A 13070-nucleotide genomic window follows, 5' to 3' on the forward strand; every position below is an offset into this window, starting at 1 on the left:
TGCAAGTGAGGTCACTAAGCAGAGATCCAGCTGAAATGCCATGAAATCTCTCACATGCTGTCATGCAACCATCATCAAGAGCACAAGTGAAGCCATTGAGCAGATATCTGGCTGAACATGTCATGAAATCACTCACATCCTGCCATACCACCAACATCAAGAGTGCAAGTGAGGCCATTGAGCAAAGTTCCAGTTGGATATGGCATGAAATCACTCACATCCTGTCATGCAACCATCAACAAGAGTGCAAGTGAGGCCATTGAATAGAGATCCAGCTGAACATGCCATGAAATCACTCACATCCTGCCATGCAACCATCAACAAGAGTGCAAGTGAGGCTGTTGAATAGAGATCCAGCTGAACATACCACAAAATTACTCACCCCCTGTCATGCCACCAACATCAGGAATGCCAGTGAGGCCATTGAGCAGAGATCCAGCTGAACATGTCATGAAATCACTCACTGTCTGTCATCCCACCAACATCAAGAGTGCAAGTGAAACTATTGAACAGAGATCCAACTAAACAAGCCATGAAATCACTCACATACTGTCATACCACCAGCATCAAGAGTGCAGTGAGGCCACCAAGCAGAGATCTAGCTGAACATGCCATGAAATCACTCACCCACTGTCATGCCACAACATCAAGAATGCCAATGAGGCCATTGAGCAGAGATCCAGCTGTACATGCCATAAAATCACTCACCCGCTGTCATGTCACCAACATCAAGAGTGTAAGTGAGGACATTGAGCAGAGGTCCAGCTGAGCATGCCATGAAATCACTCACCCCCTGTCATGCCACCAACATCAAGAATACAAGTGAGGCCATTGAGCAGACATCCAGCTGAACATGCCATGAAAATGCTCACCCCCTATCATGTAACCAACATCAAGAGGGCAGTGAAGCCATTGAGCAGAGATCCAGCTGAACATGCCATGAAATCACTCACATGCTGTCATGCCACCAACATCAAGAGTGCAAGTGAGGCCATTGAGCAGAGAACTGGTTGAACATGCCATCACCACTCACCCACTGTCATGCCACCAACATCAAGAGTGCAAGTGAGGCCATTGAGCAGAAATCCAGTTGAACATGCCATCACCACTCACCCACTGTCATGCCACCAACATCAAGAGTGCAAGGGAGGCCATTGAGCAGACATCCAGCTGAACACACCATGAAATCACTCACATACTATTATCCCACCAACATCAAGAGTGAGTCCACTCAGGAAATTCAGCATGCCATTAATTACCCACCCTCTGTTGATTCATGCCAGTGAATACAACATAGGAGCATCATTGACTCCATATGTTAGCAGAATTTGGCCACTTACATTACAATTGGGAAACCATTTCAGCAGCTCAAATCCAAGCTCTTTTGGATCCACCTGCAATCTTCCCACAAAACCCAACTCCATTCTGGTCCTCAATGTCCTTCAGAAGATCAGTCCCTGTGACAAAACACACTTGCTTACTTACTTTTGCACAGCATACTGAACACATAGTGCAATACTTGACTGCTGGGTTGAGATAAATAACCTTTGTAAACCTTCCTCATTCAATACATTTGCTGTGCACTGCATCAAAGCACTGTAGTCTGCACTCTCTTGATGCATCTCTGCCAAAGTTTCTAGTAGCACTATCTCTGAGTAATGAAATACCCACTCTGAAGTGACACATATCCTTTAGGTGGAAAGTTGCATTTGCCAAGCTCATGTTTTATGTGGTCAAGCCACCTTTCCAACAGCTCTCCTTGCATTCCTGCAGCCCTTTCTTTTGCCTCAGCTATGGCCACACCTTCATCCAGAAGCCCCCTAAGTGCAGGAAGGTACAAGGCATCCACCTTTGTCAACAGCACTATCACAGGAACTAAGCAGATGGTTAGTCACATGCAATCATATCTGTAGTGGAAGTATTGTTACCATGTCCTGTGTCACACTCATTGAAGAATTTCTGCTCAGCTGCAGTTACTGTCCTGTGGTAATCTGTCATGGGGATGCAAAACCTATATTCACCTGTTCCCTTAGCTTGCAGTTACTCACAATATATTCCTTACCAGATGGCATGGATTCGTTCCTTCACACTCTTTGTGGCTGCACGGTCAACCACAAAGTGCTTCATCTGGTCAAACTGTTTTGTGGCACCTGCTTCAAACCCACAGGAATCATGGAACACAAAGCCTGGGTTACTCTGAAACATGAGCTCATTCTCAATATTATGGTAGCCACGCTGGGAGCACTCAGCATCACTGTGAATTTCCACAAGTCAATATAACATCTTACCGTCAAAGTGCCTTGAACAACAGCACCCTCGATCTGAAATTGTTAAATAGGTTTCACGAACCCTATAGGACCATACCTTATTTCCTTTCCCATCGAAGATCTCTGGCTTTTCGGTAGAGTTGCAGACTCTTTGAAGGACAGTGGTTTTACCAGCATTCGCTCGGCCCATAACCAGAATCCGAAAGCGCTCGATGTTTTTCATGTATTCTTGAGCCATCTCAGGATTGAGACGGTAAGGAGGTCCAGAAGACGCAATCGCTATGGCTCGGTATTAGGCAATTTGGATTTCATCAGGGGCGACAATAATACCTTGGGGAGTCGCTTCACTCTGAGCAGGGACTGGAACCGTCACATCACCAACAACAGCACTAGCTTCTGTGTCCCCATATCAAGTATCTCATATTTCGTAGGCTAGAACAATAACATACCTGCAGCCGTAGCTTCAGTTGCGGCAGGAGCTAAACCACTCGGACCGCTTTGGCGGGCATGACGAGAATCACTGCCGAGCGACTTCAACCACTTTTTAATACGACCAGGAGTCATGTCAATATGAGATACGATTATGTGTGCTTCAGAACGCAGAGCTTAAGATGTGTGGAGGATCAGCGCAGCGTGCAGCCCGTCGTCGTGGTATCGACTCGCAGCAGGTCGATCGATATCGAGGCGCCTATCTTCTTGCACGTAGCGCACGTGCTTATGTAATCCAGACAGCCTGACGACGTTTACCCCCACCATCACAGCTTCAATCCCTTCGCAAGGCAAATATAAATATCCCTGAGCATGCCTACTATGCTCCGACGTCCAACATCCAACAGACTCTGAGAAATATGGATGTCCAAACTGCGAGGAAATCATCTCTTTCTGTTCACGAGACCTCAAACATCCGATTTTTATGCCTCGTTCCGTGAAACACATGAAGAGGCCTATGAACAGCATATCCGTTTGTACGATCACCTACTTTGATGGAATTATTTCCCTCATCGATCCTGTGTTTAGTTGGGTAGCACGATAGCAGAGACCATGTGAGGCTTGTTTGCCTTTCAGTTCGCCTGACGGTTTTTTTTGCTTTGGTGTTGAAAGCAAAATGTATGCTATCGCAGTCAAAGGTCGTGTTCCGGAAGATGTAGAAGCAGACCTCAAGAGTCGTGGTATCAAACATCGACTGAACAACCATACAGATCAGGACTATTTCGCAGTTATGCACATCCCTCGTTCTTTCCTAGCTTCGTCTTCCCCTTTGCGATCAGATTGACTCCGTTTTTCAGAGTTATATTGTTGTCCTATGTATGGCATCTATTTCTGTGCTTATGCTGCTTCGTGCAAAGCCTTACAGATCGAACTACTGCTTTCCGCTCCCGTTCGACGTGTAAATGTATATTAATGTCGGGGTCTCGGACCCCCTACGAGTCGCCGCTTGTCTCTGTACTACTCAAAAGTAACCTGGCTGACGTGACTTGCATGCTTCGTTAGTTAACTTGTTTCCAAACGTCCAATGAACATGGTGAGCGATGGGCGTTGACACTCTGCACTTGAAAGACGTCGGGAATGATGCGGGGTTTGCGTGATAAAAGAAAGCATAAGCGTCTTCATGGTGTTGTGCTAGGACAGGGTATTCAAGTGCGATCGAACCTGCGCGGCAAAAAAAAAAAAAGCCATATGCATAGTAAGTTGCAATTCATGACAACTGTGGGTGGAGACGGATTGGCGCGAGCAGTCAGCGAATGAAAGGGTTGTTTTGAGGGTCGGAAAACCGGCCGTGTATGCAGTGTGGGCTTCAGTACCCGATATCGACCTAATGCGGTTGTCGTACATTTATACTTTGCAGCCCATTTTCAAGATTTTACTAGCTCATTACTCTCGAAGGTTATCACCGTACATGTAAAGGAAAGCTCATCACAACTGCAGCGCCTCCCTCTCGAGTGCTTGTGGGGAATGCGCTATTTACTTTCGTCTGCACGGAGCGTTAGTCGCAGAGGTCACTGAGTGAACGCAGTATTCTAACCTCTAATATAAGCCACGGTTCTCTGGCTGGCAGAACACTAAGTAAATGCCCTCCGTTGTAGTACAGCCAACGGTGATCGTCGAGCTTAGCCAGTACTCGTCTTATACGACCTTTGCTATTCATTTTCGTGTTGCTTAAGTCGACCGTCTCTGCTGCAGTGTGATCATACTGAACGAAACTTTGAGCATTGTGTGGCTTCAGGGGCTATTTGTTCGTTTTTGTTGTTGTCCAAATAGATCAAAACACGTCTTCGTTAATGGTTAGTGTAGAGCGAGAACAAAGGCATAAGACGAGGATGCTCGGCTAATTTCCCCTCTCCCTCTCCTCCTCACCGCTGCCCGTCCAGGCGTCCTCTCCTTTACGCTGATCGCTGGAAGATCATACATTCAGTCTGGGAACTTTTTATGACCTCGTCATGGCCTTGGATTCTTTTCCTATGTTCTTCACCGTTCGCGCCATCACATTCAGTGCGTAGTCTGGTGGCATCCAACCCGTCTCACGTTGTTCATGCGTTTTCTTCAGCTTGCATCGTCTTTCTGGCCTTGGTCTGGCTAATACTTGTATCCGTCGAGATGTTCACTCGGTGGAACATCTCAGACGCTACTTCCCGTATGTTCCCTGGTACAGTCATCCGTACTTCAAATGGCTGAGTTGTTGTATCAGAATCGTTAATGTTCGTCCTCATACTCACGAACGCAGTAACCATCTTCATTCCACCAGTCTTGTGAGTTGTAAACAGGCGTGTTTTCCACGTGGTTGAACTGACTGATGTTTCGCAGGTTGATACTCGAGTTTCGAATATGGCTTGACGCCGCACGCCTCTTATTGATATTTGTTCTGCAGACAGGTACGTGGCATCACCACTGTGCAAAGTGTGTCCTGAAACCATCACCAGGCGCTGCTATCGCTTTCACGTGTTGGAGTCCCCAGATTCAATGTCCAGATCAAAGTACGCCGCGTTTTCGTGCCCATGATAATTGTACCTTACCTAGTTTCCCTGGTCAGCTGCCGATGACATGGGCGTATGCAAGCTCCTCAACGCATACACTGTCATGGCATGCTGGATCATTCCGACCATCTGTAAGCGGTGTCTACCTGTAACTTGTTGCGTATCTGATTTTTGTGAAACAGCACTGTTCTACATCGTCTACTTTGTCATCGTGGTGTATATGCAGTCTCGGATGCCTGACACCGTAGATTCGCCCATAGTTGTTCCTTCTTCGGCACAGCCATCAGTACTTCCAATTATGGACCCAGAAATGGGGGAGAAGCGGTGTTCGATTGTTCGGGGGTCGTCGGATTCTGGGCCAAACACTCGGAGCCGTTCATCACAGCCTGGGCCGCCATTACTGCCGCTTGTACTCCCTCAACGCCAACTCACGCTTCCAGTGCAAAGCCAGTCAGTTTCTACGAGCCCGCAGCGTCACAGATCCCTACCCGCAACCCATCACCTTACGGGGGGCCCCGCCCCACGACGAACCACGACCCTTTCCATTCCAGCACCTCTAGCACCACAGTCGCAATTCCAACCGGTTTCTAGACCATCGTCGCATCTACAAGCAGGCGTTGTGGGTTCGCGACCGCCGGTGCGACATTTGTCGATGATACCACCACCCAGCAAAAGTAGATCTTTTTCATCCGAAGCGGGGAGTTCCCCGATCACCGAGAGTCCCACAGCGCGATCCGTACTCTTCAAGGCTGGACCTTCGTACCTCATGTAGCTGCATAATGGAACATGTTGTATTATTAGCAAATGTGTAACTAATAGACCCCAATATACTACCATGTACTTCCACTGCAGAAAGAAGTGGTAGTGTACACACGGCACGATGACGGTTTCTTGGCACGGCTTACACTGGCTTTTCGGTCAGAGGACGACTCCCTTTGAGCTCTACATGAATATTCGATATCCGCCTCTGTGGGTACCGTTATCCGCGGATGCGAGGCGTTGTGGACAGCACGGACAGGCGACAAGTGTGCTGTTGACTGGCGTTCCGCGACGAACTCGAGCCCGGGGTGAAAACAGATACTGTAACTACACCCAAGATTTGAAGTATTCAGAAATAGGCTAAATGAAACACAAACATTTACGAAACAAAATGTTCTAAGGTAGATCAGAAAACAAAAGAAGAAACGCACGAACGGCGGGGAGAGTGACTGCCTGAGGCATACACGGTGGCTGCGCGCGCGCGAACCGTCGCCCTCCAGAGGCTACCTCGGAAGACGAGGACTTCTTTTGCTGCAGCTATAGGACAGGAACAGTGAAATTTCGGCCAGGCGACTTGTGATAACCCGGGAGGAAAAACCCTGACTGAAAACAATAGCCAAGCGAAATAACGAAACACGACAGAAACTGCGGTAGTATTCGCCTAGAGCAGATATTGAGGCAACATCCGAGCTTGAAAGTGCATCCCTCAGCTTGGACGAGTGCTGGGCATGGTATCTCTCGGTCCGTGAACCAGTCATTCAGGACCGGTGCTATCGCGCGTGACGCTGGACCCAGCTGCGTCTAGGAATAAACGGCGGCATTTGCTCCTGGTCCGTGGTTCTCCTAGCAGCCATTCCCAAATTTTGGACATTCCTCGAGAGGCCATAGTGCAAAGGAAAATGCTTCTTGTGCTTTCGGTGATTACATAACAACTCAAGTACTCGTGTTCGATGTTCGGAAGCAACTGGCTTCTACAGAGGCCGCAACTTCGGGGGATGACCCGTGCACGATCCTATCATATACGACGCAATGAGTCTAATTGATGATCGAATTATGCAGATTACAACTATCATGTATAATGCACCTGACCTTGTGCCCAAGTTCGTCTTCCCGGATAGCAGGGTATAACCAAAACTAAAGTGAGACAACTGAATCGTAATGACATGTGGGGGATGCAATGTATTCCGTCAAATAGAGCGGGCCCGAATGCATATTAACAGAATGCGAACTTCAGGGCCTGGAAATCTCGGAGCGGGCATCGAATTAAAACTCATCCGCGGTAAAATCGCTCAGAGGTACCGATGCGAATTCCATCCTCGACCCCGCGCCGGTGAATATTTGAGTATTGATTCCGTCGGAGACTGCGTCTTGCAATTTGAAAAGGATCCGGGACCCCAACACCCCGTGAAGAATGCCCTGAAAGCTGTTGGTGATCCGTCCAGTGTCAGGCGCTCTGAGTATATATGATCTGGCACGGACTCACGTAATGAAAACACCATGCCAATCGCCTGTGAGCTGTTGCACGGTATATCAGTACTCGGTTGAGAAGAAAACCAAAATCAACCCACCGGCGAAGAAACAAATATGATATTAACAATCGAAGTCGCTGTGAAACGAGTTATCTTGAGAAGTTGATCATTGGTTGACAATCGCCATTAACTTACCAAACAGTGAGATCGCGTATAGCATATTCCCATGTGTCACGGCAGCCACGAGCCTAGTGGGAGTACACCGACCAGTTCTTGCATGCGACCTCAATGTGTAGAGGAGAGTGTAAAGTATCACGACTGACTAGCATCAGCGACGGGCTCTGATTGGTCAACGACGAGTATGTATGGAGACGTACCAAGTTCGAAGAAGGCTGCGCTCACGAAGATCCCTACCGTAACTTGGTTGGTCGATGCCGCAGACGAGGCGTCTGTTCCGCCGCAAATACCCTCGAATTTCAGGCTACTGGGTACTATAATGCAGACAAGCATAACAGTCGCCACTAACTTCGCTCATTGTACATTTGTTCCATGACGAGAATAATAAGAAGGACAGGACTCACGACGTATGTCCCGATTAAAATTTTCCGGGCAGTACTCTGGGAATGCCAGAGGGCCAGCGTTCGCATTAGGAGTAACCCTAGCATTTGGGACTATGCTTCAGCAGATTGCGCTCTATAAATCTGCTAGCAACATACCTTCTGATGCTACCATCCCAAAGTAGAGTATGACTAGAGGCGGATAGTTAGTATGACGAAAGGGAATGTTGGTAATTGATGCATGAGAACAAATGCCACTGACTTGCTGCAGCCCAGTACAAAGCTATACACTTAGCTGAATGAGATTTAGTGCAGGGATATGAGGAATAACTAACAGTATGCACCGTTTCTTCCGGATCAGTAGTAACCAGCGCAGCTATCCGGAACTCAGGCTGCTTAGTATATGGTTGCAACGACGCACGCACTGTACACAGCCATTGCAGTACCTATGATCGGAAAGTGTCTCGTTGGGATGTATAGCAGGTGAGTATATCCCCAGCGTTTAGGGCGAGTTAGCAGGCGTATCTAATGAACTGTTCAGAATTGAGTATGAGTGAGAAGAAGACGGTTAACTTACTTCGCCATCTAGTGTTAGGAGGGTGTCCAATACCTAGGCAAATGATAAACATGTCTAATCTCGAGATGAAGATACGCAACATACCCAGATCGAAACGGGTGCGACTATAATAGTGTCAATTCAGTATGGAGTTCATTGATCATCAACCAACCCAAAATAGAGTACCTCGACAGTACTGCAGGCACTCCGCCTTAGTAGTGTATCAGAAGACACGTTTTGGTTGCCTTCACGTACTTTTACAACCTGCTGCTGGTAAAGCAATTGAAGATATGTTGATGATGGACTGGACATCCTTTTGGCAGCCTCGAAAGACAGGCAGAAACGATTCCTCGAGGGATTAAATAGCCATGCACACTGCTCGGTACGGCCGCGCAGACGAAGCACGCATCCGGTGCAAAAGGTTCCGATGACATTCTAACCAGAGCGGGCTTACCATGGACATAACCATTCTGGGAAAAAACCCCACGACGATCAATCAAATAGACTGACCCTGCTATGCGTTTCATGATCAGGTTGTAGTCTGAATTAATAATGGGCCGTGCACTACTGTGCTCCCGTGTAGCTAATAGTCGATATTTCGTGAGCTTGTTGACAGCGGAGTCGGTGCACAGCGCTGCTGTGTATTATTATCCGTAAGACACGTTCCTCAGCCGCCTAGACCCCTCGGAGATTGGGCTGACTGTTTTTCCACACTGCGTGGGAGTCGGGCAAGAACTTTGCTTTGCCTGGATAGCATGAGGCTGTCTAAAACCTATCACACTTCATCCAAAGTCTCAAGCTGGACCTGTCATGTTGGATAGACGTTCTAGTCCCACCTTAGAGTTACGGGGGTAAACCGCCCGGTAAGTTCTACTCTTTGGACGCATTGGATCGACGTCTCAAGGCCAATAAGAGTACCTCCAACCTTGACAAGTCGATAGCAAGTAATGCTTTTCTTTGTTAGAGGTCACCAGTGGTATGGGGAGAGGACATACCCAGTGCCTTCACTCCGAGTTCCAGGGTTGCGCCATGGGCGAAATACTTGTCTTCCTAGGCACATGAAACAGAGTTCGACCACCAAGCAGCGCCCTCAGTGATCCATGGTAATAGAGTGGTTAACCAGCCACAGGTCAAACTTTGCTGATCGCATCAAATCTCACTTCCACAGTGGACATTCCCCAACGAGGACTTCCTGCTTTACTTCAGTCCCTCGAGATTCCGAGTTAGAATTTGCCTGGAAGACATACAAGCATCATAAGACGAAGTTACAGTATGTACACAGCCGCTGTCGACGCTTGCGCCGACAGGATGATGATTCGCGACTCAAGACTACATCGTGTTCTTGTGGCCTGTTACACAACAGGGATCCTGAGTACCTAAATGATGGTCCCTGCTCATCGCAATGAGTGGGAATGAGTAGCGATGCCTTATAGGCAAGCGGGCCGCACAAATGACTCCACAGAGGGCGAATCGTGAAGCTTGAAGTGCGAGAGGAGCCATGAGAAGATAAACGGCCGTAATGAGGCCCGATGGTGACAGTACGATGCCGGTGAAGTTCCAATCCATTTCTGCGCCACCAAACCCCCGCCCGCCACGCCGACAATGCGTGTGTTGACTAATAGGGATGTCCCACGGGTAGTGCTGTTGGTTGAAGTGCCTTCCTATAAACGAGTACAGTTAATTACATGAGTTCAGTGGACAACAAATCGCGTTTCAACAAGTGCTACGGCTCCAGACATCCAGGCCACCTCACAGCAGAGGCCATGAAGTACAAGAAGGGCCGGTTCGGAGAGAGGAAATTCAGTTGCTGTGTTGAAAGCAACGATATTAGGAATGCCCAAGACACTCTTCAGTCCTTGCAGGGCTTCGTTTATTTGATATATGTGTGCCCTGTTGGCAGATATTAAGAGGCGCACGAGGGAAAACATCACGGATTTAGGCACAAGTAAAGATCAGAAAAGTAGCGGTGGTAGTCAGAGTGCAACGCGTTGATGTTCTAGAGCTGACGGAATGTTTTCTAGGCAACTCCTCAGCGATGTTGACATCAACGAAGGTCAATAAGAACGCCAGGATGCCTGTAGAATGGGTGTCTTGAGTTAGCACAAGGAGATAGCCGTAAGTACCCATTCGCAGTGGTCGTTGTTGCCACCTTCGATCCTTATAATATACGCTTCTAGGATGATGTACACAACTTGCAGGATTGCGAAGCCACCCTTTCCACTAAGCGTACACCGATTGTTATCGTGATCCTTTGCCTTTTTCGACACGTCAGAGGGAAAGGTCTGCAGGACTTGCATGGAAACGTACAATCACCTGCGAGTTGTGATATCTTACACTGCTATCCTGCGTTATAGCCCTAGGATATTGTCCGACTTCTTCGAACGACGGGGATGGAAGTGGGGGAGAGAAGGGTCGGACCGTGAGGGAGAAGAGGGCTCGGACGGTGGAGAAGGGGAGGGTTCAGACTCAGATAGTGGGGAAGCTGGTCCACACTTCTGCGTAACTGTGAAAGGACCAGTAAGTGATGTTAGACAGCAAAAGGGGGCAAGGCGGAGAGTTACAAGTGCAGATGAAATGCCTGGTATAAACCCTAGCTATCTCCATGAGCTTTGCATCATTTAACGCCGAGGTGATCCCCCCTTGAACCTGTCCCTCGCCATCACCGGAGGCCAAGTACAACAAATGGGGCGCATATGATCGGGGGAAGACAGTAGGGAGGAGAGAGAAGATTGGCGATGGCCTTGAGTACGAAGCATCGTTGGTATGCAACATGCTGTCTCAGACGATATCTCCACGAAAATAGGTGGGGTAAAACCCGGTAGCCTAATAATAGGGGAATACGATGATTTGTTCGGAAAGGCCCCCGGAAAGCCGTCATCGTGCACATTTCTTGTCCACTTCCATTCCAAAATACGGCTCGCGTTGAGGAAGCAGACAAAACCGCGACGCTGTACCATTTGATGGTCCGTCTGTCTGTTTCGAAGCATCCAACGATCTATCATGCTGATTACCAGGTCAGTCCACTGACACTCGTCCATCCGGATGAACTGCTTCATGTTCCGGAGAAACATGGCCTTATTGGTCACGGACCGTTTAGCAGGGAACTGGTGCTCCATAGGCTTTACATCATCCGCCACTGAGGTAGGAAATCACCTCAACGACGTGTGATGTAAAGTCCGCAAGAAATGTATCAGGTAATTTCTTACCTTGGAGACCTGAGTATGATTTGTTTGGCGACGGCCTTGGAACCAAACAATCACTCGCTAACGTAATCCAAGCTAATAAAGTTCACTCACTGCAGAAACGAGATTCTGTCAGTACAGTAAATAGATCGTGGAAGGTGGTTTGTGTGTAATACAGATGTGGCTAACTGTATTCCTCGACCAAATTTGACTGTCAGGAATATCTGGGAGCTTTTCTGTATGAAATCCAGACTTCGTGAAATCCACTTGAGCCTTCATCCATAAACCAGTAGTTGGTCTAAACCTGTCACCAACTGGTCGTGACCGTAATTTGCAAGCATGAACAAAAAATGGTTTTGAAACCTCACAACAAGTCAGAAAACAGTCTACAACCAAGATTTGTCATCCATGATGCAATGACAGGATGAGATCCACAGATCTCATTATCTTCTGTATTTTATTTGATAATAAGATTATCACTCATGCCATCCATCTACTCATTTTTCAGATTGATGCTGACAAATCAATCAAGAATTGGAGGCAAGCAGAAAGATACAAAATGGATGCTACATCTCATAAGTATAATCGTAAGAAAACAGTTCATATCCTTTGACACCCATGGACCAGCTTACAGAAGAGCTGGGTCCGGCCTGCAACATGCTCCCTGATGCACTCTCCTCATGCAATGTAGTTCAATGAACGATGGGTATGGCTGTTGTGGGGGGGATGACAGTATGCAATGTACTTGTGAGGTGGCTTTCATAAGCTGCAATCTTGTGCATGGGGGGGATATAAACCATATTCAGTTGTTTTTTTGGGGAATGTAAGACATTTGCAGGTTTCATTTTCTCCCTAGTCCAGTGTGTCAATTAGCTCATAGAAATACACATAGAGTACTCACAATCCACATTGATGAAGCCACAGCAGACGGTGATTAACCACTGTGCTGATAGCAGGGTTCTGAGTTGCTTTGAGAAGAGAGTGGTAGTACACTTCATATATGGGTGAATGCTCAGTGCCTGTGAATGCAGTGTGTGGAAACATTTCTCTGACATGCTCAGATTCACATTTGATAGCATAAAACAACTAATGGCTGTGAGCTTTTGAAAAGTTATTAGTAAATGTACTTACTGCTACAGCGGTTAGGGCATACATCCACAATGGTGTTGTGTGTATATCCTTGGTGTTGGAGATATATTCTCCCCTGTGTTCTGCTCACTTTGGTGCGATGTTTGGGTGCTTACATAATCACCTTAGAGCGCACATTTTACAGTAGTTTATTCACTGTTCCCTCAGTAGCTTGTTGCA

The 13070-nt window shown here is 47.5% G+C and overlaps 3 protein-coding genes across 3 annotated transcripts; 1 reads left to right on the forward strand and 2 right to left on the reverse strand.

The window, feature by feature from the left end:
- Positions 1 to 1249: 1249 nt before the first annotated feature.
- On the reverse strand, positions 1250 to 2529 carry F5J12DRAFT_773367 (GTP-binding protein). The gene is made up of 6 exons (XM_051742281.1): positions 2360 to 2529; positions 2063 to 2254; positions 1929 to 2011; positions 1672 to 1875; positions 1486 to 1624; positions 1250 to 1440 (listed from the first exon to the last, which is right to left on the reverse strand). Exons 1-6 carry the CDS (start codon positions 2503 to 2505, stop codon positions 1275 to 1277), a joined length of 930 nt encoding a protein of 309 aa, XP_051596048.1. The 5' UTR covers positions 2506 to 2529; the 3' UTR covers positions 1250 to 1274.
- Positions 2530 to 4564: 2035 nt separating this feature from the next.
- Positions 4565 to 6019, forward strand: F5J12DRAFT_857852 (uncharacterized protein). The gene is made up of 7 exons (XM_051746748.1): positions 4565 to 4757; positions 4813 to 4899; positions 4954 to 5014; positions 5070 to 5137; positions 5186 to 5239; positions 5296 to 5370; positions 5422 to 6019. The coding sequence occupies exons 1-7, from the start codon at positions 4706 to 4708 to the stop codon at positions 6009 to 6011; spliced, it is 987 nt and encodes a 328-aa protein (XP_051596049.1). The 5' UTR covers positions 4565 to 4705; the 3' UTR covers positions 6012 to 6019.
- Positions 6020 to 7008: 989 nt separating this feature from the next.
- F5J12DRAFT_420105 (uncharacterized protein) lies at positions 7009 to 8472 on the reverse strand. The gene is made up of 9 exons (XM_051739337.1): positions 8369 to 8472; positions 8287 to 8307; positions 8184 to 8216; positions 8049 to 8125; positions 7845 to 7992; positions 7663 to 7785; positions 7567 to 7604; positions 7482 to 7513; positions 7009 to 7421 (listed from the first exon to the last, which is right to left on the reverse strand). Exons 3-9 carry the CDS (start codon positions 8197 to 8199, stop codon positions 7262 to 7264), a joined length of 594 nt encoding a protein of 197 aa, XP_051596050.1. The 5' UTR covers positions 8200 to 8216; positions 8287 to 8307; positions 8369 to 8472; the 3' UTR covers positions 7009 to 7261.
- Positions 8473 to 13070: the final 4598 nt, after the last annotated feature.

This window comes from Pisolithus orientalis, assembly GCF_024613125.1.
Source record: "Pisolithus orientalis strain OTSU chromosome Unknown F5J12scaffold_44, whole genome shotgun sequence".
Taxonomy (NCBI): domain Eukaryota; kingdom Fungi; phylum Basidiomycota; class Agaricomycetes; order Boletales; family Pisolithaceae; genus Pisolithus; species Pisolithus orientalis.